Source organism: Ranitomeya variabilis, chromosome 7, assembly GCF_051348905.1.
Source record: "Ranitomeya variabilis isolate aRanVar5 chromosome 7, aRanVar5.hap1, whole genome shotgun sequence".
In the NCBI taxonomy this organism is placed as follows: domain Eukaryota; kingdom Metazoa; phylum Chordata; class Amphibia; order Anura; family Dendrobatidae; genus Ranitomeya; species Ranitomeya variabilis.
In genome coordinates, this window is record NC_135238.1 from 37,646,203 (window position 1) to 37,674,051 (window position 27,849).

At 43.5% G+C, this 27,849-nt stretch overlaps 1 protein-coding gene across 1 annotated transcript in view; it reads left to right on the top strand.

Annotated features, from left to right (window-relative positions):
• ADAP1 (ArfGAP with dual PH domains 1) overlaps positions 1 to 27,849 on the top strand; it is a 106,200-nt gene that overhangs the window by 33,532 nt on the left and 44,819 nt on the right. The window contains exons 2-4 of the mRNA XM_077274856.1: positions 11,299 to 11,429; positions 16,904 to 16,995; positions 21,363 to 21,445. Of these exons, the coding sequence (XP_077130971.1) occupies positions 11,299 to 11,429; positions 16,904 to 16,995; positions 21,363 to 21,445 (306 nt within the window). The remainder of the gene's footprint in view (positions 1 to 11,298; positions 11,430 to 16,903; positions 16,996 to 21,362; positions 21,446 to 27,849) is intronic.

The following is a 27,849-nucleotide window of genomic DNA, read 5'->3' on the forward strand; positions in this document are numbered from 1 at the left end:
AAATCAGACATAAAATGTTAAAAAGAAAAAGCGAATATATTGTTAATTTTTTTATTGTTTTTTTTATTTATACAACCATTTTATTACCCTGTGCCCTAACCCGAATGTTTGAAAAATTCTGTTAAAAACATAACATGTATTACAGGGTAGGTATTTTTTATTACAGGGCACCCTTTTTTTTACATTTGGGACAACAATCCCTGTCCTTCTCTTACAAAATTACAATTTAGAGGAGAACACAGCCCGACTTCTTACCTTTAGTCACGCCATCAAACATGAAGAATAACTAACTATTCCTGGTCATTATATGACTTGTACTTTGCATTTTTCACAAGTTTGCCCCACTGCAGACTCTGTCTGCAATATTTAATTCTCTGAACTTTTAGGAGGAGACTAGCTGCTATGATGTGTCCTAGAAACAGTAGACAAAAACAAAGCGAATCCTTCTTCTTTCTCTGTTAGCACATATTCAGAAGTAACAGCAGAACGAAGCATGGAAGAGATTATAGAGCAATATTGAACAGTGTAGCTGTGAATCCAGCTCTGGAGCAAGCTAAATCACTAACAGCAGCAGGATCAGCCATTTTCAGCCTCTGTTTGTCCTCTTACTTCTCTGTGTGAACTGATTCACTATAGCTAGAAGGACTGGTGTCTTTGACCAAAAACCATTGAAGGAAAAGTGAAGTCTATAGCTAAATCCAGTGCAGCTCTTTACATTACCAGCAAAGTGAATGAGATTTCTGAAACTTCATACACACGCTGCTTATTTTTCCTTTGCAGATTTGAACCATCAAAGCAATTTTTTTGGAATCTGCAGCATGTCAATTCTTTCAGCTTTTTTGCAGCGTGTTTCACCCAGTGGGAAAATAAATGTATTTTTCCACCAATTACCTCTTAGATCCCAGTCCAGAGCCTCTCACCTCATCCAAATCAGATCTCATGCTTTGCGCTGACGAAGGGCAATACCCCAAAACATGTGTCTGCAAATTTTATATCCTAATTTGGCTTTCATCCTAAGTCATATTGCAAGGCTCATTATAGGGTCGATAGTGACTTATAGGATCGCTGCTTCCAACAGGTGACCCTATAGATTTCTAGTCCTTTTCTTCTCTGAAGAAGCAAGTTGCATATTTAATTTCCCAGAGGAGTATGCAAGGCGTTTAAGTCTCCTCATACTGGCATGTCACTCTTACTCCTTAGATCCCATATTTTTTTGCCAACTCTCTGGTTTTGAAGCAGAAAAATCTTCTGTAAATACTACATGTTCACACATACCCTAGACCAGAGGTGTCAAACTGCATTCCTCGAGGGCCGCCAACATGTCATGTTTTCAGGATTTCCTTGTATTGCACAGGTGATAATTTAATCACCTGCACAGAATGATTCCAGCACCTTGTGGAATGCTAAGGAAATCCTGAAAACATGACCTGTTTGCGGCCCTCGAGGAATGCAGTTTGACACCTCTGCCCTAGACAGGTAAGTAGCAAAAATCCAACTTTTTGCAACTTGTTTATTGTGGTAGCATGGGGATCGCGATGAAGCCCCATTCACCTGCATTATAGCAGCTGCACAGAGCAATCTTTGGACCTGCGACCTTTGCTGCCACCAACTTCATCTACTCCCGGCCTTATTAAGACTAAATGATTAGAAATAAAGGAAAAACTGGTAAATATAAAGGCTCCTAGCATGAAAAAGAGAAGTGGAGGGTCTTCTTGATGGCCAATCGTAGTATCTTATACAGGAATTATATCAGCCCATCAGCCGTACAGGGACATTTCCAAACCGGTTCCATATATGACAAATTGTAGAGATGGTAGAGAACATGTTATGGCTCCACACTCTAGAGGACCCAGCACTGGTAGCAGCCAGAAGGTTGATCTCCATAACCATGGAATCGCTAGCTATATTTGAGCTGGCCATTAATATGAGATGACACTAGAATTATGACAGATCATTGGTCGTTTGTACGAATCTTCGTTTACCCAACAAATGAAGCCATACTAATTAGTGGGGTGGATCTAATGAAATAAGGTTTTCCCAACAATCAGCACATGCACATTATGCCATGAATGGTAGTTGTTCGAAAATATCAGACATTCCCGATCGATCTTTTGGACAACTCCGATCGTTTGTCACCCAAAAGTCGATCGCTTGCCACCTAAAAACCATACAATGAGCAATCGATTTTGTTGAAGTCATCTATTTAGGACAACTTTGATCTAAAGTCTATGGAGGCCTTAAGAGTAATGGAGCCACAGATGGGACCATAAGTTTGGGTCAATTGTGAACCAAATAGAGCAGTACTCCTCAACTGCGGTCCTCAAGAGCCACCAACGGGTCATGTTTTCAGAGTTTCCTTAGTATTGCACAGATACTTGCATCAGCTGGACGACCAAGAATCCCATCACCTCTGTAATCCTAAGGAAATCCTGAAAACACGATCTGTTGGTGGCTCTTGAAGACAGGAGTTGGGGAACACTGAAGTAGAGCAATACTTACAATTACAGGACATTTTAAGTCCTACCCTTCCTCTGAAAATTCCAAATTGCCTCAATTTTTTCATTCAGTCCCTTGAAAATCAGGCCTACTTGCAAGTATGGTGAGCCACTAATGCAACATCACCAAGGTCCTAAACCTTTAGCCATATTTTATGGCACTACGAGACCTCCTGTCTTGTCCAAACACTATAACTATATTGTATTTTTATACATTTTGGTTATGAGTACGGTAGATATACTGTAATTTTGGATCTTCTAATTTTTGCTGTAAAAGTTTTGTCTCAACACATCTGTCGAACAACTTTCAGCTTTTTGCTCCGGCTCATAGAGGATGGGAATCTTCCTCTAGAACGTCTCCTACCTGGGTGGTAGGATCCTTTTAAGAAGACTTCCTCCCCAGGAATCGTTTGCTTTGTGCAGCATTGGTGCCTCATCTCTGACCTGAGAATACACACACGCGGTAAATGGACGGCTCCCTTTATCCAACAGCTCAGGATGTAATTTGACAGCGATAATTGTTCAGGACATGATAACTTTAAGCTTGTCATTCATTTTATCCTGTTTGACCGCTTGCAGTCAAATGGTTTTTAGGAAGACTCATTTATGCCGAACACATTAAGGGCGGGAAGTTCCTAGTGACTACGCTGCTATAATATGAGCAAATTTCCTTCAAGCCCCCAGATATCACTGCATCACTTTTATCTTTCCAACACTATTGACTTTTATGTCTTCAAGACAGTTTTACGTGTTTGCTGGAGAAGAATCGCAGAATTTTATAATCCTAATCTCCGAGGATCCATCATCCTTCCTCGCTTGATAGAGTCATGATCTTGACGTTGCGCATTGATTATGGCAGATTCCAGCTCATCGATCTTCTCGGTGATCTTTCAGATGATGCTGAGACTTTTCAGTCGCCTATATATTTCTTGGCATTTCTAACATTTAACCCTTGTATCTGGTCGGAATATATCGAGGCTAGTAAAAGTGCTTTGGGTTGTCCACTTTTTTGCCAAACCCTTTATGGGTGAATTGTTCCCTGACTATAAGCCAAAGACTACATCCAACTTTATTATTATTTTTGCTATTTTGCATTGCTTATGCAGCGCTATCATATTCCATGGCGCTTTACTTACATTATCATCCCTGTCCCCATTGGGGCTCACAATATAAGTTCCCTATCAGTGCGGTCTTTGGAGTGTGGGAGGAAACCCACGCAAACACGGGGAGAACATACAAACTCCTTGCAGATGTTGTCCTGGATGGGATTTGAATCAAGGACCCCAGTGCTGCAAAGCAACGGTACTAACCATGGAGGAAACATTTCATAGTGCATATTTTTTGGTATTACAGTTCAGTACCATTTACTTGATCATAACGGGCCTACAATACCAGGCGTAGCCATTATAAAAGCATGGAGCTGTGCCTATTAGAGTGCCATGTGTTGCACCATCAATTAGCTAATGGGAAGAGAGTTGGGGTTCCTTAATTCCATCCATTTGTCATTTTGCTGTTTCGATAAAATCAGTGTTTTATCAGCAGGAGATTATCGCTAGAGGACTAGCTGTTTTGTGTCTACAGGGGCAACCGTGCCCACACTACTGATTAGCATCTTTCTACCTATATACAGTGTACACAGAAAGCAGCCAATCGGTGCTGTGGGCGGGGTTATACAGAGTTCAACATTCCAAGTTCTACTAGATTTGCAAAACTATGATTGTGTCCCAACTGCTGCACCCAGGAAAATAAGTGATACATCATTGGAATCAGGGTCTTTGTCCCTACATCATGCTGCTGTCAGATTACATAGTTAAAAAATGCTGACAGATTATATATAACATACAGTTTTAATGTGAAATTGAAGTCCAACCCTTGGGATCCCCACTGGTCAGCTGAATTAATTGGATGAGATAATTCGTCTGGGAGGCAGTAATAGAGACAGATGCATTTCTGACGAAAAAATTCAAGGGTCTCTATCTGTGACCCCTTCATTTTGCTGTTTGATGAGCGTCCAATGACCCTTTTAATGAGGACTAACATTTCAGTCTCATTCGTATATGTGTGTAACCCGTCACTACGGATAATTCTCCAAGTAAAATAAAGCAAATCTGAAATGGCTTATATATTAATATGTCACATAAAATCTTCATATTTCTCTACAAATCCTAATTTCTGAGTTAATTGAGTTATAATAATCAGCGTCTCTGCACCTTTCATTGTTTTTCCAGCCTTGATCCTAAGTAAATCATATGTACATCAAAGGAAGGCGATTCTGAAGCCAGCGATTTATTAGATTTATTCTATGCACTTTCCTCTCAGGGATGAATTGACATTTTCCGGATTTTAATACATAAAGACAAGCTAAAAGCTCATTTGCTTCTTTTAAAGACTTTCTTTTTTTTATTGAACATCAAACAATCCATCCATCTGCTGCAGGGTACGGCATTAAATAAGCCGCAAATCTGTACAAGAATCTGTTCCGTCCTACTTAAGAGGTTCAGTCATAATGTCACACAGTTATCAGAATGAATTCCGGTTTAATGATATCATGTAATTAGACGGATCCTAAAAGTTACCGCGGAAAATGCTGCAAACAGTACAAAGTGCGGAGCTGGCTTATACGTAAGCGGAGTAGCAAACCCAAGTTTGCTAAATGGTGGTTTGTATGTTTCCCTCTCCTCAGTATCCTCCCACATCTGCCTTTTTCCCAATTAAGAAAGTTGTCAGAGAATGAGTGACAACTTGCTGATCATTAGATTGCAATGGGACTCGCGCTCTAAAATGTCCCATTGGAATGGAGAATGTGCCCACCATAGCTCCATTGATTGCCTTAGATAGTACTGGACTATCTCTATTAGACACATAGACAATGTAAGGAGTGGTGGTGCGCACACACAGCCCCCCACCATATTCTAACCATGCATTTTAGTGCTCCTTTCTCGGGATCAGTGGGGGTCCCATTGATCAGTAAGTTGTCATTTATCCTGTGGATGGCGGAGAAAATGTTGGCATTCTCTTAGTCATTATTTAAAAGATACAGACACCATCAGAGGGCATTTTTTTACTTAATTGTCTGTAATTTTGTTTTGTAAAACATATTTTTGCTGTAGGGTTGTATTACCATTTTAGTCTATTTGGTTTTGATTTTGTCAGTATTAAGCTTAAAGGGAATCTGTCAGCAGGTTTTTGCTACTTTATCTGAGAGCAGCCTGATGTCAGCAAAGAGACCATGAATCCAACGATGTATCACTGGGATTACTTAGTACAACAGGTCTGATACAATCATAGTTTTTAGATGTAGTAATGCAGCAGAGCTGAGAAAGCCCACACAAGGCTCTGTATGCACATCGTCTATAGACAGTGAGCTGCCTATCACAGGAGGGGCGGAGCCGGACTTGGACGCGCGTGCCAACTAGTCACAGCAGTGATAACCACCAATTGATTAAATCTTTCAGTCTAAATAAACACCACACAGCTTGACATGTGACGCATTGTTGAATTCTGTGTTTTAACCCCTAACTCATGCTGTCCTCAGATTACATAGCAAAAAACTGCTGATAGATAGGTTACATGTACTATAACTAAGTGTGACACATCTTAAGTTGGAATTCCAGCCAAGGACCAAACATTGACCTCCTGCTCATCACATAAGACTGTTGTCTATCAGCAAAGCCATGACCCCTGCAATATCCATATGGGGAGATGGTCAGTTGATCGTGGGGGCTCCAAGCAATCCGCAGCATTATTGAGTTACTATTTACGCCCATTTTTTAATTCATTAACATCGGTTCCTTTCATCCTATTGGGGGATCGTCAAGCAGCAATCAAATTAATTTTTGCAAGCCCTATTAAGATGAATGACATGGAAATGTCTACAACAAATCAGCTATGCGTGAATATATTCTGAAAGTGGTTGTCCGCTCTATATTATACTTTTTCATACATTGTGTTTTTTTGTGACGTCCTTTGGCTCGATCTCAAACCATGGTGACTTGATGGTTTAACGTTCTGTAGGAATATCAATCTTTTGCAAGCCTAGATAGGTCTACCAAGGTCTTCTCCACCATTATCTTGATCGTATCAAGCCATTGAGTTACTGGTCCTTCTCTTTGCATTGTTCTTTCTATTCTTCTGACCACGATGTCCTTCTCCGGTGATCGCTGTCTTCGTATGATGTGTCCAAAGTTGCAAAGTCATAGCTTGGTGATCTTAGTGGGAAATTCGTAGCTTGGTGATCTTAGTTGGAAAGTCATAGCTTGGTGATCTTAGTTAGAAAGTCGTAGCTTGGTGATCCTAGTTGGAAAGTCATAGCTTGGTGATCTTAGTTGGAAAGTCATAGTTTGGTGATCTTAGTTGGAAAGTCGTAGCTTGGTGATCCTAGTTGGAAAGTCATAGTTTGGTGATCTTAGTTGGAAAGTCGTAGCTTGGTGATCTTAGTTGGAAAGTCGTAGCTTGGTGATCCTAGTTGGAAAGTCATAGTTTGGTGATCTTAGTTGGAAAGTCGTAGCTTGGTGATCTTAGTTGGAAAGTCGTAGCTTGGTGATCTTAGTTGGAAAGTCGTAGCTTGGTGATCTTAGTTGGAAAGTCGTAGCTTGATGATCTTAGTTGGAAAGTCGTAGCTTGGTGATCTTAGTTGGAAAGTCGTAGCTTGGTGATCTTAGTTGGAAAGTCATAGTTGATGATCTTAGTTGGAAAGTCGTAGCTTGGTGATCTTAGTTGGAAAGTCGTAGCTTGGTGATCTCAGTTGGAAAGTCGTAGCTTGGTGATCTTAGTTGGAAAGTCGTAGCTTGGTGATCTTAGTTGGAAAGTCGTAGCTTGGTCATCTTTGCTTTGATTGACATGTCTGGCTTGATTTGTTCTAAAATTGATTTGTTTGCTCTTCTTGCCATCCATGGTATTGATATTCATGATGTTATTATTTATGGTTGCCATCCATGGCATTGGTAAATTTCATGTTACAGAATGCTAAACTAATGTAGGAAGAACCCCTGATCTATACCACCTTAGATATTTAGACCTGTTCTCCTTGGCTCTGATGGTAAGTTCACTTCTCCACTCAGATCTCCTTTATTCTTTATACCTGGACAACAGGTAATGCCAAATTTCCTGCAAAACATCCTTCCTCCCCACATCGCACATGATGGCCTGCGGTCTGTGAAGGTGAATTGTGGTGATTAGCTGATGGCCAATCCAACCTCAAGAATAAAAGGAAGCTGTCATGATGATACAACTGCTATAATTATACATAATGGCATATGTACGGTATATGTATGTGTTCACATATCATCCGCTCACCATACACAATAATACCATGACTTAGAGCAGTTTTACCGATTAGAATGTGTCAGTCCGTCGCGCCAGCTTTTCACGATGTTATGATTTTATCCTGTGTGGTTGGACTTTCGACTTCTTTTACATTTACAGTTGCTATAAAGCGGCTTTTCTGCCTGCAGAAACAGATTTCTATGGGATCACCTGATGAGGTAGATTCATTAATTCATAGGTCAGGATGAGCAGCACAGATTATGTTCACACATTGTGTTTTTGCTGCGGTTTTTTTTCTGCCCGCAAAACCTGCTCTCTTGGCAGTAAAGAAGCTGCTTACAAAAAGCAGATTTTGCTGCGTTTTTGAGGATTCCAAAGTTTAGCTTTGCTTCCAGCACAGAATCATGAAGACATGTGAACCCATTTTTGGAAAAAGGGCAATTTGATCAAATTATTTAATGGAAAAAGATTTTTATGTCTGGAAAAATAGTGACTATTCTGGACAAAAAAAGTTCACATGAGTTTATGAAAAATTACACAATTACAAATGTAACAGTGTGGGGAGGTGAATTGATCGGGAATAGTTTACCTAAGGTGTGGACAGAGCATTGAATTTGTAGGACTCTGTTTACTTTCAGACCTTGGTCGGCCACAGGCATTGTTCAATTTCACACCTTGGTCGGCGAATATTTACCTTGTTACACATCATTAATTTAATTAAATTATACTAATTCCAAATGTCATAAGCACCAAGACATTATGGATTAAACTTGGGAAAATCACAAAAATAAATGGGTTTCACATCCTTTTGTACCTGCTTTTTTGAAATAAAAACTAAAAACGCAACAAAGTCCGATACCTGCGTTTTTTGCTGCGTTTTTGCATTTACCCATTGTTTCCTATGGGTTAAAAAAAACTCTGAAAGAAGTGACATGCTGTAGTTTTAAAAATGCCAAATCAGTCATGAAAATAAAACCAAATCTGAAATCCCATAGGCTTTGCTGGTGCTATAAAAAGCGGCTTAATATTTGCATTAAAAAAGCAGCAAAAAAACACAACGTGTGAACATAGCCTAAAGGAGGCGATGCAGCAGAGCATGATAGCAGGGCAAAATATTGTAGCTAGATTTGCAGAATGGCAATGTGGATCAGTGGAAGTACTAGAATCAACCGATCGAGTGGGCAGATAGGACCTTTGATCAGTAGAGATGGGTAGGCAGTGAGTTGTTGTGAGTACAACACCTTGGTTAAACCAAGACAAGTAGGCTAGAATCTGAAGCGAAGCCCGAAGCTGGAGCTGGAACAATTGAGTATCAGGATTGTGCGATTCAACTCAAACTGCTCGATCTTTATCTCCCCAGACATCATCTATCAGGAAAGAGGCAGACGTCCTCCATATACATTCGATGGTCGGTCAATCTCACTGAAATAAGGGATTATGAGTGAGGGCCTTTAGAAACTTGGCATCAAGGAGCTTCCATTCTAAAGTCTTTAGTTTTGATGTGATGGAATGTATTCCTAACAACCAGTCTGTCTCAGATAATTAAACGGTAAAGCGCAGCGGAATATGTTGGCGCTATATAAATAAAGATTATTATTATTAGATAATGGCTGTTAATTGGATTGACGGGTTGACAATGCTCGACGCTGAACACACTGGCACGTTTCAAGCCATATTATTGTTTGTCAGGCATTAGTAATCAGATACTTAATCAGAGATTATTAGTCAGGCATTAGTAATCAGATTATTTAGTCAGGCATTAGTAATCAGATTACGTATACAGACATGATTATTCTAATTACGGTATTTAGTCAGGCATTGTTGATCAGATTTTTTGGTCAGAGATTTTTGATTCTGGCATAAATTATTCGTTTACAGCTGACTTTTTGGCGATCTGGCCCATTTGTATGCCACATAACATGTCAGTCATATCAATCAGAATCTCTGTGCAATAAGACAATGAAGTTTGAGTTTATTCCGCCATGTGTCCTGTGTATCTGCACCGTCTGAAGACATTATCTAAATTCCATGGCTCGTCTTATTTCAAAGTTTTCATCTTTGTTTTATATTTCTTGAGTGGGCAGATTTAGAGTCCATATGCTCAAGAAAGTGGCAGATGATATTAAGTCTTTTTTTAGTTGGCGGTAGAGCTGTTACCTACTACCACATGTATAAGCAGTATTTAACTTGAAGCAAAATTACTAAATAGGCATTGCTTAAAGGGATCCTTAAACATGCTTCTCCGCATTATAGAGGCAGATATTTTACAATAGTGATGTCAAACTCAAATACAGAGAGGGCCACAATAAAAAATGTAGATAAAGTCGCTGGCCAACCTTGATATGTATTAACAGTGTGTGAACATGTAATCCCTTAAAAAAGCGTATTATTAATTTTTTTAAATAATAAATATGTTTTTACTTGATCACATGTTCACACAGGATTACTCATTCCCTAGTCTCCAGACAAATTATTCACATATGTATTAACAGCCTTCCACGCATTATAATAGGCCCCACATAGTCCTCCATATAGTATAATGGGCCCCTCATAGTCCTCCATACAGTATAATGGGCCCCACATAGTCCTCCATATAGTATAATGGGCCCCTCATAGTACTCCATACAGTATAATGGCCCCAACATAGTCCTCCATACAGTATAATGGGCCCCACATAGTCCTCCATATAGTATAATGGGCCCCTCATAGTACTCCATACAGTATAATGGCCCCCACATAGTCCTCCATACAGTATAATGGGCCCCACATAGACCTCCATACAGAATAATGGACCCCACATAGTCCTCCATACAGTATAATTGTCCTTCATACAGCGTAATGGGCCCCACATAGTCCTCCATACAGTGTACTGGGCCCCATATAGTCCTTCATACAGTGTAATGGGCCCCACATAGTTCTTCATACAGAGTAATGGGTCCCACGTAGTCCTCGATACAGAGTAATGGGTCCCACTTAGCCCTCCATACGGTATAATGGACTACACATAGTCCTTCACACAGAATAATGGGCCCCATATAGTCCTCCATACAGCATAATAGTCCTCCATATAGTATAATTTGCCCCACACAGTCCTCCATGCAGAATAATGGACCTCACATAGTCTTCCACACAGAATAATGAGCCCCACTTAGTCCTCCATACAGTACAATGGGCCCCACATAGTCCTCCATACAGTATAATGGGCTCCACATAGTCCTCCATACAGTACAATGGGCCCCACATAGTCCTCCATACAGTATAATGGGCCCCACATAGTCCTCCATACAGTACAATGGGCCCCACATAGTTCTCCATACAGTATAATGCCTGCCTCGCGGCCAAATATATTCACCCTGAAGGCCAGATTTGGCCCACAGGCCAGAGTTTGACGTGTGTTTTAAAGCCTTTTAAAATTTAAAAATATCATTTAAGTGTTTCCCATAAAGAAAAGCCATAATTATATTTGCTTACACTCAGTAAGTGTTACTATACCTTCTGTAAATTAATATGAAATATCTGTTTGTTGTCACCTTGACAGATCCAGAGTGGGCTTCATACACTATTGGGGTATTCATCTGTCTGAATTGCTCCGGGATTCACCGCAATATCCCACAGATCAGCCGAGTGAAATCTGTCCGCTTGGACCCATGGGACGATGTACAGATTGAAGTAGGAAAACTTTTTTTATATATATAATTTGTAGACATGAATATGTTTATTGCTTGAAAATAAATTTCTATATTTTGCTGTTCCAAATGTATATAGTGTATAAGCTGATAGACTTTGCTGGTACTGTAAAATGCAGCTGAAAATTTGCAAACCTGGTAGATCCTTAGGATCTACTACAAGACAGTTCCGATTGGATCTGTCTAGCTTGGATCCTGTAAAAATGAAAGGTCCCAATACACTTAAAGAGAATCTGTTACCCAAATTTTTCCACCTAATCTGAGAGTTGCATGATGTAGAGACAGAGACACTCATTCCAGCGATGTGTCACTTACTGGGCTGCTTGCTGTAGTTATGAATAAATTCACAGTTTTATCAGCAGGAGATCATCATTAGAGGACTAGTAAACTTGCTGCCATGTAGTACTCCATATTCATAAGCTTTGTGTAACTATGCCAACCCAAGGATTGACAGATTTCTGCCTATGCACAGTGTACACAGAAAGCTGCCAATCAGTGGTGTGGGTGGGGTTATACAGGGCTCAACATTCAGAGAACTGCTAGATCTGCAGCAGAGAAAACAGTGATTTTATCAAAACTGCAGCAAGCAGCCTAGTAAGTGATACATCATTGGAATCAGGGTCTCTTTTCCTACACCATGTTGCTCTCACATAGGGTGCAAAAAACTGGTGATAGATTCCCTTTAAGGGGAATCTGTCAGTAACATTTGTCCTAGGTTAGAAGGGGTAGTGCAGGATAGGGCAGTATAATACTTTTCTACGGATACTTATTTTGCTGCACTATTTAGCATTTTTCTCCATATTATTCATATGCAAATTAGGTTTGCAAGTGCACTGTTGGGCATATCATTGCACTTGCAGTCCTCGACTCCTGTTTGCTACACCTGACGCCGCCTTCTGATGCTTGATTAAAAGTGGAGAACAGAGGTGATGTCTTGCAGCATAGCCTTTGTCTCCACTTTCAATCAAGTAGCGGAGGACGGTGTCCGTGAGGAGTAGCTAAGAGGAGCCAAGTAGTGATGGGCGAACCCGAACAGTAAAGTTCGGCGTCCATACTGAACACCTACTGTTCGGACACGGACCCAGAACACGGACTTCTCCAGGAAGTGGCATGACAGCGCAAGAAACACCACTCATCGGCAGTAAGCAGCTGTGACCGGCGGTAAAAATTTTACCCCCAGTCACAGAGGCATCGGCGGATGTGAGTACTACTTCCATCAGCCTACGCCTGCTGCCACTAATAACAGCGAGAGCAGGCTAACAGCGAGAGCAGGCGCTGCTGATGGGAGTATTCATCAGCCTGCGCTATAAATAAATAAATAAATACAGAAAAAAATGATGTGGGGTCTGTTCTATTTTTGATAACCAGCCTTGCAAAACTGACAGCTGCAGATGACAGCGTGGCTAACAACGGATATTTGGGCCCCCAATTCATGTGAATGGGGTCCGGGTGCTGTTTTGGTGCCTGAACCAATCTGAAAATCCAGGGGTTCGCCCATCACTAGAGCCGAGGTCTGAAAATGCACTGATTCCTACATGCCTAATCATGCTTTTGCAGTTTTGGCCGACTTTTATCCAGCCTTACACTATATCCAACCAGATGATCAGCGCTAATCCTCATTACCAGTCGTATCGTCAGGATTATCTGTGCTTCTATAGCCAGACTGAGCGGCTCAGGCAGTAAGCAGATCATTTCCGTGCGTATGATTTATCCGGTCCGCTCCTGTGCCTGATGTGTTTTCACACTGTGCTGCTTAATGATAACATCTACAATGTCTAAAAGCCTCTGTGAAATCTCGACAGGCGATGACTTTTTGATGCGCTTCTCAAGAAATGGTTACATGACTGATCAGACACCTCTGTCCGGCTTGTGCCGAGCGCGAGGTAGAAAAGTCTTCCTTCAGCCATTTGATCATTCTTAAGACGTAGGCACAGGAGACTTTTCTCGTATTGATGTCAAGTGTTTGCAGATCTGTAGCTCTGGGGTGAGCTGAGAAATTTATTATGGGGCTACTTTTTTATAGATAGTTATGTGTGTTCACATGGTAATGTTGATTGATGTTTTGGGGTACCAGCCCGGCCATACAGGGTCCATTGAGTCAGCGGACACCTCAGTTCTTTAGGCTTGGGATTACATTTTCTTGTCTATATTCTCAAATAGGTGAGAATAGGCAAACTATGGGGATAAATCATGGTATTAACAATGGTTCGTCACCACGAAAGAGTATTGAATGACAATCTGCATACATGGGCCGATAATTGCCGAATGCTCTTTTCTAAAAATACTCTTTCTTGATTATTGTCCCATTTTTTTTCTTTGCCCCCATCTCCTAAGACCTTTTAAGACCAACTTAGGCATTTACGTGTGCCAGTATTGAGGAAGCATGGTTCCCAGCTACCACTTGCTTTGCATGAGTTTGTCTCATCATCCACTTCGCTCAACTCCAGCCAGGTGTCTTATCATCTCTCCAGAAAACTCATCCCATTATTCAGCATTCTTCAACTTCTTCCTAGACCATTCTCATTAATCATGGTGCTACTGTACTCTCTGCTTCAACAAGTTATCTGATAAGGAACCCATATCTGCTAATACTGGTGAAACTCACGCCTTTGTCTCAGTAAGCAAGATACCTGATTATTATTCATCCCTTTATTATTCATCCTATGCTGCCCATACTCTCAGCTCTTCTGTTCTTGTGCGTAACCCCATGTCTACTATTCTTGTGTCTAATTGCATCTCTGCACGCAAGTTATCAGATGTCCTCTACAGCTATTATTTCTGCATATAACTGCGTCTCTGCAAGCAAGTTACCTGATTGCTTATACATCAAAGGTGCTCCTTCGTATCTCCACAGCTGGCTTTGCTACATAGATGCTTCCTACTTCACTCTGCCTTTCTACAAACCCCTTGTCTCGGTTCTCGCTGACCCACATATAGTCTGGCCAGACCTGCCACACTGCACCACCTTCTCTGGTCTGTGCTGCTCTCTGACCTAGAGAAATCATCGTCAGCATGTAGACGGCACTATTCCATATATCTGTGTGTTGTTGTTTTTTTGCCACTGTATAGCATCCATCACAAGCTTTCCATGACGTATCTGTTTAGTGGATGCCTGTGAAGGATGCCACACGGGGATATCGATCACCTATAGCCCATTGTGGCATCCACTTAACGGATATTCATGAAAATCTATTGATTGGTGTCATTATAGTGTATGGGTGACGGATGAAATATCAGCTTTAACCCTCCATTTAATATATATTGGGAGAATTTTCCAGAGTATACTGTACATTAAATGAAGGCTGAAAGACAGTGTGAACAGGGCCTAAGTACAGTCAGACAACTTGTAGATGCCTGTGCACCTATACATTACATTGTGCCTCATCTATAGGGTGCCCTGGCTATATCCATTATTATTAAAGTGGATCTCGGGTGGGGGACATGGTTTATCCAATCATTAATATGTAGCTATCCAGCCAGGGCGATAGATTTTACCATGACTTATATTTCCTCTTCCATCTTCCTCTTTATTGCATTTCGTGGGAAGCAGTGTTGAAATCCAGCGTGCTTTCATTGTGGCCCATTACATTTTGCATATCAAAGGCAAAGTTATGAGAGATCAGTTTTAGTCTCACGTTTCATGTCTTTGTCAGCAATTACTTTTACCCACCGCAGAGTGTCAAATGCAAGTTCCGTATTCCAGGTATTCATTCGATAATAGCCCAGAGGAGAATAAGTATCCGAAAGAGAATGAATGATCGGGCATGTTGAAATTCACTATGCCCAATCCTTCCTTGAAATTGCTGCTAGTAGTATAGTCCAGAGGCCCCATACACACACAAGATCATTGACCAACTTTTTAATCTTAGGCCCGGCCCCTGTGCACACTGCATCTGAGGCCCTAGCTTGCCTTTTATGATGGTATATATATGAAGCATATCCATACAGCCCCTATTTACCCCATTGACACCTCCGTGAGGCTAGTTTACATTGATATACCTTTTCAGAAAGACTGTGATTTCATACACAGTGGCCAACACAAAAGATAACAGCATTCGGTGCCTACGTGTGCTGCATAAGGCCGGCCATACAAATTAGATGGCTGTCAGTCAAAAGATCATACGACTGACAGCCAGCTCAGCCGCCTCTCCCATACACAGGAGTTCAGCCGAGCGCTCCTGTGTTCTCTATGAGAAAGCCGCCAAATTATACGTCAGCCGTCAGCTTATCTCAAGGAGAATAATGCAATCGGACATATCTGATCGACGTCACTCCTAACCAACATTTGGCACACATTAGGCAGTAAAAGAGACAAATAGTCAAGAGTGATCTCTTTATGTTATAATGCCACCCTAAAATTAAGTTGATCTCTTTATTTCTTATGGCTGTGGCCCTCAAAATTCATCGATTACCTCTGGAGACCGGAAGATCATATGTAGAATTCCCTGCAGCGCCCCCACAGGTGAAAGCAAGCATTACACATGTCCTATCAGAAGCAATGATCTGTCTGTGTAATACACAGATATGCTGGGTCCTCCAGCATGATAGGCATTTTTCGTAGCTTCTTTCTCTTTTAGCTAATAAATGTGGAATGATTGCAGATTTGCTGCATTTTTGTAGTGTTTTTTGCATGCAAGTTTAGACAGCACCCCCGTTACTAACCCAGTAAGAAAAAAGAAAAACACACACAAAAATACTTTATTCAAATAAACACTACCTGACACTATCCCTCGTTCATCAATTTATTAAATAAAAAAAAGTTCCCACGCAGGTCCGCCGTAGTCCACCGAATTCGACGTGGTCCGGAGCGCAGAGCGACCAGGAACGTCTGAAGAGAAGTGATGTTGACTTCACTGCTCTTCAGATGTTCCTGGTCACTCTGCGCTCTGGACTACGTCGAATTCGGTGGACTACGTGGGAACTTGATTTTTTTTTATAAATTGGTGAGCAAGGAATAGTGTCGGGGAGTGTTTATTTGAATAAAGTATTTTTTTTTACTGGGTTGGCAATGGGTGTGTGTGTGATAGACACCTCGCCATGACTAACCCCAGGGTTTGATGTCAGCTGTGTTTCTGGACAATTCACAGCTTACATCAACCCCAAACCCCGCTACTCCGATTGCCACCGCACCAGGACAATCAGAAAGAGCCAAGGTGAAGCGCCAGAATTGGAGCATCTCATGTGATGCACCACGTTAGTGGCAGCTGTAGGCTGGGAAGGGCCCAAAAGCCAAGGACCTTCCCAGCCTGATAATCACCTGTCTGCTTTACCTTTGCTGGTTACAAAAAATGCAGAGGAGACCCCACAGCGTTTTTTTTTTTTTTTTCTCTATTTATTTATTTAATCAGAAAAGCTGCCCAGTTACGTCACCGACTTATCGCCCCAGAGCCGTTGTTTTTCACCTTGACATTCTTAAGTAGATGCTACATAAATTTCTTTCATTTTTTTTTTTTTCAGTACATGTCATGTCTGGGAAACAAAGTAGCACAAGCAAAGTTTGAGTCTAAAGTGCCAGCGTTTTATTACAAGCCAACAACTTCTGACTGCCAGTGAGTAATTCATTATATTGGCCTTTGTTTTATGCTTTCAGCATGTTTTCTAGTTTCAGAGAACCCATCTGCTGCAGTTTGTATACCCCCCCCCAAATAAACAAACAGTGCTTTACTTGCACTCCCCAGGTCCAGTGCAGAGTCTCCACTGCTGTTTCTCCTAGTATCTTTTATTGTCTGCAGCGCTGAAGTCTCGTCCTCAGCACTGCAACCAATCGGTGAGCTGAGCGACTTGTGCCATCAACTAAGGCAGAGCCCCTGAGCTCAGTGGTTAGCTGCAGCGCTGTCGACGTAACAGCACTACGGACAATACCAGACACCAGGGGTAGCGGTAGAGACTCAGTGCTGGACCCAGGAAGGGTGAGTAACACGCAGTCCTGGGGATCGGGGCTTTCCAAAACCAGAAAAACCCTTTAAAGAAGAAAACTGTGTTACGTCTTGTGGAAGACTTAAGGTAAGGAAGCAGGGAATGACACAGAAAGACACTATTAATAGTGTATTACAGACTTTGTACACTTTAGCATAGTATTTATTTCATTGATAGTCTTCATTAAAAACTTTCTACCAATTTGGTGCTGCAGAGTGGCTGTAAGCCCTTTATCTAGCTGCCTGCTATTGAATCAGTGGTTAGAAATAGCGGCACAAAGAGGGAGGGGGTTATACACAGATCTGCAGTGGAGAGGAGAGAAAGTATCACAGGGAGGGCAGAGAAAAAAGGCAATATACAGGGAGGAAAGTACATGGAGACGAAATAATTACATTATTTTATCTATGCTGATATATGAAAGCAAGTGAAGACCATAGTACACTCCCTGACAGAAGTTATGTCGCTTATCCCTGTTATGTAAATAAAAGCTTATAACCTGACGTTAAATTCACCCATTGGTTGTATTAATTATTCTTTTGAAAGCTGAAACCCTCCGAAATGTGGTTTAGGTTAAGAAAATAAATTGACATCAATGCAGAAATAGTGATCAGTTAATGGACACAGAATGGTCAGATTTTGGCAAGACAAAAGTTTTGTCGCCACAGAAAGTAATGTGATATTCAAACAAATAATTAACTTAAAATACAAATATAGGTTGCATAACATTGGTGAATGAAGTTGTGGTGCTATTAGAGTCATATTTAATATTTCGTGTGACTTCCGTGAGCTTGAAGGACTGCATCCATGCGGTTCAACAATGATTCATACAATTTATTAATGAAGTCATCAGGAATAGCAAAGAATGCAGTCTTACATGCCTCCCAGAGTTCATCTAGATTCTTTAGTTTTGTCTTCCAAGCTTCCTCTTTCATCCTACCCCAAACATGCTCAATGATGCTCATGTCTGGTGACTGGGCTGGCCAGTCCTTGAGCACCTTCATCTTTTTTGCCTGGAGGAACTTTGTTGTAGAGATGGATGTATGAGATGGAGCACCATCCTGCTGCAGAATTTGACCCCTTTTATGATTTGGAATATCAGAGGTAGCTAATACTTCTTGATATTTTAGGCTATTGATATTGCCTTCCACCTTGCAAATGTTTCGCACACCCCCATACTGAATGTAACCCCAGACCATGATCTTTCCACCACCAAATTTGACTGTTTTCTGAGTGTATTTTGGATCCATACGGGCTCCAGTACGTCTCCTGCAGTATTTGCGGTGGCTGTGGTGTAATTCTACTGAAGATTCATCAGAGAAATCCACCTTCTGCCACTTTTCCAGCGTCCATCTGTTTAGCAGGCTGTGGGACTTTGCAAACGCCACACAGTTTTTATTTGCCTTTTGTTTAGTGCTGGCTTCTGGGCACTGATTCGACCATGGAGGCCATTTTGAGACAGAATCCTACAAACTGTTCTAGTTGACACACGGACTTGAGGTGACCAGGCCTGTTGGAGCTCTGCTGCAGTGGATGAGGGGCTTGCTTTGGATTTTCTAACCAACAAATGTTCCTCCTGAGCAGTTGTCTAGCGGGGTCTGCCGGACCTGGGCTTGTCAAACACATCTCCAGTCTCTTCAAATCTTTTTTTAATTCTTTGTACTTGATGCTGAGACACATTAAAGGTGCCCGCCACCTCTGCAGTGGATCTGGTCTTCAGCCTCTTGATAATCCAGACTTTGGTCGCAGGGTGGATTTTTGGCATGTTGTCAGAGCTCAAGTTGCAGTTCAAGTGAAGGTCTGGGGTGCTGGGTTTCTTTTTATATACACACACACTAATTAACCAATCATTTACTGAGCACAGGTGAGCATGAAGACTAGGATTGGATGCATTATATGACCAGGCGACAAAACTTTTGTCTTGCCAAAATCTGATTCTGTGTCCATTAACTGATCAATATTTCTGCATTGATGCCAATTTATTTTCTTAACCTAAACCACATTTCGGAGGGTTTCAGCTTTCAAAAGAATAATTTATACAACCAATGGATGAATTTAACGTCATGTTATCAGCTTTTATTTACATAACATGGATAAGCGACATAACTTCTCTCAGGGAGTGTGCCATAAATAAACACAGACCTCACGTCCAGCCTATATTACTGGGAGGGAAACTCCCATAAGAGAAAAACCTAAAACTTGGATCAGGCGGCACACTGCATTTTCTGGTATCTGATAATGAATGAAGGTTTAGAGATTGCAGACTGGAATTATATTAGCTGAAGGTAATCACAAATATTTGTTAAAAAAATCACTGGAAAAAAAAGACTGGAAATCATGTCGGCTTTGTTGTAGAAACAGCGACACTCCTGTTGGCTCCGCTGAAGAGAATGTGTCCGAGCTGTGTTGCCCCACTACCTTCACCCTGAGACAATCCATTTGCCGTCTCCATTGTTAGAGGAAAGTGCCAGGAGCTGTACTCATCCTAATCCAGGGGAGCTAAATGGTCATTTTATTGTTGTCAATGGTTGTCAATGCGTCTATCCAGAAGGCTGTCAAATTAAATGGCGCTTTCATAGTGACACAGCCACTTTATGATGGCAATGGACAGGGGTCACCCACACTTCATTGGATATTGTTGGCATATGGCACCCTATGCTAAGAAAAACTCTTGCTCCTATGCCTTTCCGCTCCTATGCCATTCCTGAGATCGGGTCCCCTCTTCCCTGTACGTAAAGCTAGTCTTGTTAGCCAAAAATGTGTGTTACTCAATTCTTCCCTGTAGGCGCCTTCTTGAGGACCATACCCACTTCAATAACAAGAGTAGATTTACCATATATATAGAGGCGTAACTAGAGTCCAATGTGCAAAATTCAGACTTGGGCTCCTACCTACATATTGGTCAGATGTATCCTATAAAGACATAAGTGTTGCCCACCCCCATAATGAAGTAATGTTCTCGATCCTGTACTAATAAGACACATCCTGGCCCCTTCCTGGTATAATGTCTTTCATCCTGGGCCCTTCTGGTAATAATGTGCCCCTTGTAGTAACACTGCCCCCCATCCAGTCCCCCTTGTAAAAATAGTGTCTAACATCATTTGCCCTTCCCATTAAGAATGTTCCCCATCCTGTGCCCCTTCCAGTAATAATGTCTGCCATCCTGGGCCTCTTCCAGTAATAATGTCTGCCATCCTGGGCCCCTTCCAGTAATGTCCGTCATCCTGGTTTCCTTCCAGTAATAATGTCCCCATCCTGTTGTAATGGCCCCTCCAGTAATGATGTCCCCCATCCTGTTGTAATGGCCCCTCCAGTAATAATTTCACCCATCCTGTTGTAATGGCCCCTCCAGTAATAATGTCCCCCATCCTGTTGTAATGGCCCCTCCAGTAATGATGTCCCCCATCCTGTTGTAATGGCCCCTCCAGTAATAATGTCCCCATCCTGTTGTAATGTCCCCATCCTGTAGTGATGGCCCCTCCAGTAATAATGTGCCTATCCTGTTGTAATGGCCCCTCCAGTAATGATGTCCCCCATCCTGTTGTAATGGCCCCTCCAGTAATGATGTCCCCCATCCTGTTGTAATGGCCCCTCCAGTAATATATGACCTGACGGATCTCTGCACCACAGTACATTTCACCTGGATGTGCGTTCTCGGATGCACCTCCAGCTGAAATAGGCGCTGGGGGAAGAGAGAACATGTGGAAAGAGAGGACCATAGCTCAGGTTCAGGAGCAAAAGAGTGGAGAGGTGCGGGAGAGCAGCAGATGTCACACCAGGTCAGAAACCACAGCTTTATGGCTAATGACAGGTCCTAGAACACCTTACCTACCGTACTTACAACTTTCCCTTTAAGGTAGCAAAACATCTGTCCATCATGACTGGGGGGGGGGGAATAGTCCCTTTCTGACCTTATTTTCAGCGACCTATCGACCCTTGTCCTCTTGAGTAACACGTGTGCGCAGATAAGGCGGCATTGACGGTGTGTGCTTTGTGCTTGCAGGGTGCTCCGCGAGCAGTGGATCAGAGCCAAGTACGAGAGGAAAGAGTTCATCTACATAGAGAAGCAGGAGCCGTATTCTGCAGGTACGGCCGCTATCGGCCTACAGCTTGGCCTAATCCTTTTGCCGCCTACAGTGAAATAAACCAGAATGCAGCACATCACACCAGCCGCTCCGCAATCCTCCGGGATCAAGCAGTGCTTTATAAATATTATAACAATTTCAGCTCTGCTGTGTACTTTTAGGCTATTAATGCCCCTGGTTGGCACTGGAAATCCATGCCAGTCAGACATACTGTATATTTTAGGATTCGGTTTTATTGTTTTGTTCTATACACTTGCTTGGACACATAAATCTTAAAGTGACAGCACCTTTTTTTTTTTCATCTACTTACCGGAATGTTGAGTTAAAGGGAACCTGTCAAACACTTTAACCCCCTCCCTTCAAAATAATTTATATGATTGTATAGCTCTTTAGAAAATAAGTCATTCGATCCCTTTATAACCTCAAAGTGCTGCTCCAATCGCGTTTTGAAGTTGTCTTGCAGTGTATTGGAGCGTGACGATGCATCTGTAGCTTCTGGGCCTCATGCTGCATTTCCTACCTGGCACCACCCTCCCCTTGCTGATTGTCAGATTTCTGGCTATAAAGGTCTGCAGCTGGTATAGGGTGGAATCTCCATGCTATAGAGGTCTGCAGCTGGTATAGGGTGGGGTCCCCATGCTACAGAGGTCTACAGCTGGTATAGGGTTTAGTCTCTACGCTATAGAGGTCTGCAGCTGGTATAAGTGGAGTCTCCATGCTATAGAGGTCTGTAGCTGGTATAAGGTGCAGTCTCCATGCTATAGAGGTCTGCAGCTGGTATAGGGTTGAGTCTAGTCTCCATGCGATAGAGGTCTGCAGCTGGTATAAGGTGGAGTCTCCATGCTATAGAGGTCTGCAGCTGGTATAAGGTGGAGTCTCCATGCTATAGAGGTCTGCAGTTGGTATAAGGTGGAGTCTCCATGCTATAGAGGTCTGCAGCTGGTATAAGTGGAGTCTCCACGCTATAGAGGTCTGCAGCTGGTATAGGGTTGAGTCTCCATGCTATAGAGGTCTGCAGCTGGTATAAGTGGAGTCTCCACGCTATAGAGGTCTGCAGCTGGTATAAGTGGAGTCTCCATGCTATAGAGGTCTGCAGCTGGTATAAGGTGGAGTCTCCATGCTATAGAGGTCTGCAGCTGGTATAAGGTGGAGTCTCCATGCTATAGAGGTCTGCAGCTGGTATAAGTGGAGTCTCCACGCTATAGAGGTCTGCAGCTGGTATAAGTGGAGTCTCCACGCTATAGAGGTCTGCAGCTGGTATAAGGTGGAGTCTCCATGCTATAGAGGTCTGCAGCTGGTATAGGGTTTAGTCTCCATGGTATAGAGGTCTGCAGCTGGTATAGGGTTTAGTCTCCATGCTATAGAGGTCTGCAGCTGGTATAGGGTTTAGTCTCCATGCTATAGAGGTCTGCAGCTGGTATAAGGTGGAGTCTCCATTCTATAGAGGTCTGCAGCTGGTATAAGGTGGAGTCTCCATGCTATAGAGGTCTGCAGCTGGTATAAGGTGGAGTCTCCATGCTATAGAGGTCTGCAGCTGGTATAAGGTGGAGTCTCCGTGCTATAGAGGTCTGCAGCTGGTATAAATAAGGTGAAGTCTCCGTGCTATAGAGGTCTGCAGCTGGTATAAATAAGGTGAAGTCTCCGTGCTATAGAGGTCTGCAGCTGGTATAAGGTGGTGTCTCCATGCTGTAGAGGTCTGTAGCTGGTATAAGGTGGAGTCTCCATGCTATGGAGGTCTACAGTGTGTATAAGGTGGAATCTCCATGCTATAGAGGTCTGCAGCTGGTATAAGGTGGAATCTCCATGCTATAGAGGTCTGCAGCTAGTATAAGGTGGAGTCTCCGTGCTATAGAGGTCTGCAGTGAATAGAGGGTGGATACTTCCCTTTATATAAAAATATGTTTGCCTCCACCAGAAGGAGCACACCGCGTACAGGGAGCAGCTCTAGAAATGCATTCAGTTTCCCCTAGTGGTGGCTGCAGATATAATATGTCAGGAAAGCACAGCTGTCACGCTAACGCCCTGACTGGTGGGCGAAAGCTCGGGGAGTTTGTGGCCCCACTGTGCCACAAACCAGACTACCCTGGAAGGGGCGTGACTATGACAGCTGCCTGGGTTTTCGCTGGAGCCTCTGATGGTGAGGTCAGGCTTGTGCAGCAGGCAGCTGCCAGGTGCTACTCCAGGGTGGTGTCTGGCTGTGGCTGCTGATCCCACTTGGGAGACTGGAACACTAGAACAGGTGCGGGCGACTGGCAGATGAGCACTGCTGAAACTTGGATGAGTAGGCAAGCAGGCACGGCAGAGAACACAGGGCTGGCAGGCACGGCAGAGAACACAGGGCTGGCAGGCACGGCAGAGAACACGGCTGGCAGGCACGGCAGAGAACACAGGGCTGGCAGGCACGGCAGAGAACACAGGGCTGGCAGGCACGGCAGAGAACACAGGGCTGGCAGGCACGGCAGAGAACACAGGGCTGGCAGGCACAGCAGAGAACACAGGGCTGGCAGGCACGGCAGAGACAGAGCTGGCAGGAACGGTGTATGAAGGTGTGGTGTAGGAACCTGTTCACACAGAAGATGCAGGTACGGAAACAAGCAGGAAGGAATGGAGTGTGAAGGAACAGGTTGGGACCTGTTCACACAGGAAGAGAACCGCAAGGCTGCGGATAGAAATGGTAGAGCAGCAGGAGATGGAGCAGCCGCAAAAGCTAAGCAGAGAGGAACCGCAAGGAATGCGGAGAGGAGCTGCAGCAAGAGGTCTCTGCAGCACCAGAGCGGAACGGAGCAGAACCTCCAGGAGTGCGGAGCAGAGGCAAAGCTGCAAGAGAGCGGAACCCATGCAAAGTCACAAGGGTTCAGAGCAGGCAGAGCCGCAAGAGTGCGGAGCATAAGCAGACTGAGAACACAAGGAAAGACACAGCAGGGAAGGAAGCCACAGACAAGGAGACAGAGATAGGACTAAGTTCAGACAAGGAAATGGAACAAGACAAGGAACAAGAACAAAGACACAGTGACCAGGATATTCTGCCTCCTGGAGGGCGGACAACAAGATCAAGGCAAGAACACTGAGAAAAGCCTCTAGAGAGGGAGTAACACAGAGCAAGGCCTGGCAAACTCAGAAGATAAACACAAACTGAGCTAACACATTGCACAGGCCCAGTCCACTGGGAGGAGCTGCACTAAATAATGGAGGCCTCTTGGTAATTGGTCAGGAACAGATTAGACAGATGCACCTGATTCCTATAAGAACCAGAGAGTTCAGGAGCCGCCCCCCTATGCACACAGCCAGGAAGCATGCAGAGAGCAGATGAAGAGAATATGGAGCTGGCAAGAAACGGAAACCAAAACATGACCTGGAGCAGTGGGTAAGATAGTGTGAGATGAGAGGCCATGCCGTGATGCCAGCAGAGTTGTTACAACAGCTCCACTTTGCAGATGCATGCTGTACCTAACCAGCACATTTGGATACATGTTACATATACAAGGCACAGTCTGGGCATCTGTATGTAGCAGTGTCACACTGATCTGGTAAAATATATATATATATATATATATACTGTATACTGTATATATATATATATATATATATTGGTTGTGGAAAATTAATGGGGGAAAGTGATCGAATTGTGCAAATAATTGTGACTTATGTGCTTGTAATGACGTATTGTAGGTGCTATGTGTACTGTACGAGCTGACGTCCCGCAGACGCTGGCAGAACAGTCTATGGCCACATGCTGTTACATAACATAACTGGTGGGGGCCGCATGGAGACTCCCAGCACGCTGCGTATTCACAGACCCTCCCCTCGGCATACATTATTCATCCTTCCTGCTCAATATCAGTTCTATGTACGAGCAAAGGACTGAGCGGGCAGAATTTACCAGGATTAATAATTTATACATATATTTATTTGGAATGCCCTTCTTCAGCAGAACAAGCGCCTTCTAATGTTTTGCTTAGCATTTTCTTAATCAGCAGAGGGGCTCGAACGAAATGTGTTGTAATAATTACTTATGCATGAAGCGGTGCCATCGATGATAAGGATGTGGCGCTGCAAAGCTTTCAGTTACAATCCTGGAATCATCTCTTGGCATCAACTCTATGTACTGCAGTTTTAATCAGGGAGGATGGCAAAGGGTATTAGAGCTTTATTGCCCCTGCTTGCCCTGCTTTAACCTTTGTATCGGGATCTGGATTTACGCAAGACATCCTGGGTTACTTCTATGGAGTTGCTGCTGGCCGAGGTAGTGAGCTGGCACAAAGAAGGGTCATCAAGCTGGGTCGTATCATGGAGGTCAAAGTCTGGGGCAAAATCAATCAGAGGACAGGGACGTGATCAGGAGAATGCAGGGGTGTGAACCAAGGTAAGTATGGCGTATAACTGGCAGCTGGAAATAGTTGCTGGGAGTTTAAATAAAGAGTGCTCCCACCCAAGGCCCACAGCAGAGTGCTGATTATAACCAATGAACAGCACCCAGGAGTAATATATAGACACCCTGTTTGGGTGAGACTACAAGTCCCAGCAAGACTAATGTAAAACAGGACCACGACGACTGTATCCTCCAATACTTTGGCCAGTGCAATTGCAGAGGTTGTAGTATAGGGTTCAGACATGGCCGTAACATACCCCTTATTTGCAGCCAGGGTAACTGAGTCGCCCGCCTGGGCAGTGGGGTACTCGGTACTGGGTCCGGTCGCAGTTAAAGGGGTGGTCACGGTGGCAGCGACCCGGTCCGTGGCTTGGGCGTGCAAGTAAAAGTGGAAGGTCTTTAAGGGGATTGGTAAAGTTTGTATTCGTGATGCCACCTGTAGTTCTCGGTCAGAGGTGACCAACGCTGCTTAAAGGGGTCCTCTGGGGTGATGTTACTGCAGCAAGGTGGTGAAGCTTCCCACAGGTGAAGCTGGGTCCCAAGGGCTCCGAAGGTGTATGGTACAGATGGTGTGGTGGATGCCAGCAAATAAATGGAGGACACAAGGTGGTAACGTCTACCTGATTTACTTGGTTGTAAGCAGCCACAGTCCAGGGTACCAGCAACAGGTGGTGATGTGGTTCGGCCGGCCTGGAGGCAATGGGAAATCCCTCTCCCAGGTGAGGTCCGTAAGCCTTCCTACTCGCACTCGTATGCAAGGTCCTTGCTGCCTGTGGCTTCCGTACAAAGTCCTCTCTCTCCTGTCCTGGGGCAGTTACCCATATGGTGGGCAGTGTGAGCCTTTTAATAGGGTCTCTATCACGACCCGGGCTCTTCATGTACTGCTGCACCTTTAGGTGTGGGTGCGGACAAGTTGCCTAAAGTCCTTTGTCCTCCGGTTCTGCTGTGCGACCTAGAATACAACACAACCTCAGGCCCCCGGTGACCGGTTCCTGCGCTTCAGCTCAGAGGGTGCCCGGTCACAGTTCCCCTCTAATCTCCTTCACTCTCCTGTGCTTTTTTCCTCAGATGCTCACTATATTCCAGCCCTTCAGGTTATCTTCCGTTCCTGGAGCTGCAGCTCACACGTGGCTGCACGGCCCCACTGTCTGTTCTCTCTCACACTGTCTGCTCCAGACTTCCTTCTCCTATCTCTCCCTCCAACAGACTACTTGACTCCTCCTCCAGACCAGAATACATAAAGTTGGTGAACCACCCCTTAATCCGGGTTTAGAGCTCCCCCTTCTGGCCTGGATTCAGAATGTGTTGCATGTAGGTTCGTTACCTGATAAAGGGAATCCTCCTTGCCTCCAAGCATGGTATCACCCTCCGCGAAAGGAAGGCAACATCACTGTAATAACCGGTTACCTGGGGTGTTACATAATTACTTTACTAACCAGGGCTGTGGAGTCAGAGCCCAATTTGGTGGAGTCAGAGTTGGAGCCCATTTTGGTGGAGTCGGTGTCATGGAAATTGAGGAGTCGGAGGTTTGGCTTACTGAATCCACAGCCCTGTTACTAACAGAAAATAATTTTGATTCTTGCATGACTGGGCCACAGTCTTCAAATACCTGGTAGACAGTCTTCACCTTTAGCACCCCCGCAGGAGATATAAGGCATTACATTGTGGTTTCTATGCAATGAATGGACATACTACAAAGCAAGCGATATGTCGGTAGCATCCCTCTGGCTCTGTATAAGTCCTAACCTTTCGCAATTCCAGTAAGCCTGATATAAACTTGTAGTTTATTCATGGTTTGAACAGAGTTTTTTCTGTTTGCATTTATGTGGATGAGTAATGGTGGCAAGTTTGGTTTTGGTGGATGGAGACTCTTATTTAGCAGCACTTTATAGAGCAATGTGCACAACTAAAGTAATTGTTTCTGCATGGAATGTGTCCACGGGTTTTTTACTATATAATCTGAGAGCAGCAAGATGTAGGGGACTGAAAGTCAGATTCCAGCATTATGTCATTTTATAGGTTGTGTGCTGCTGCTG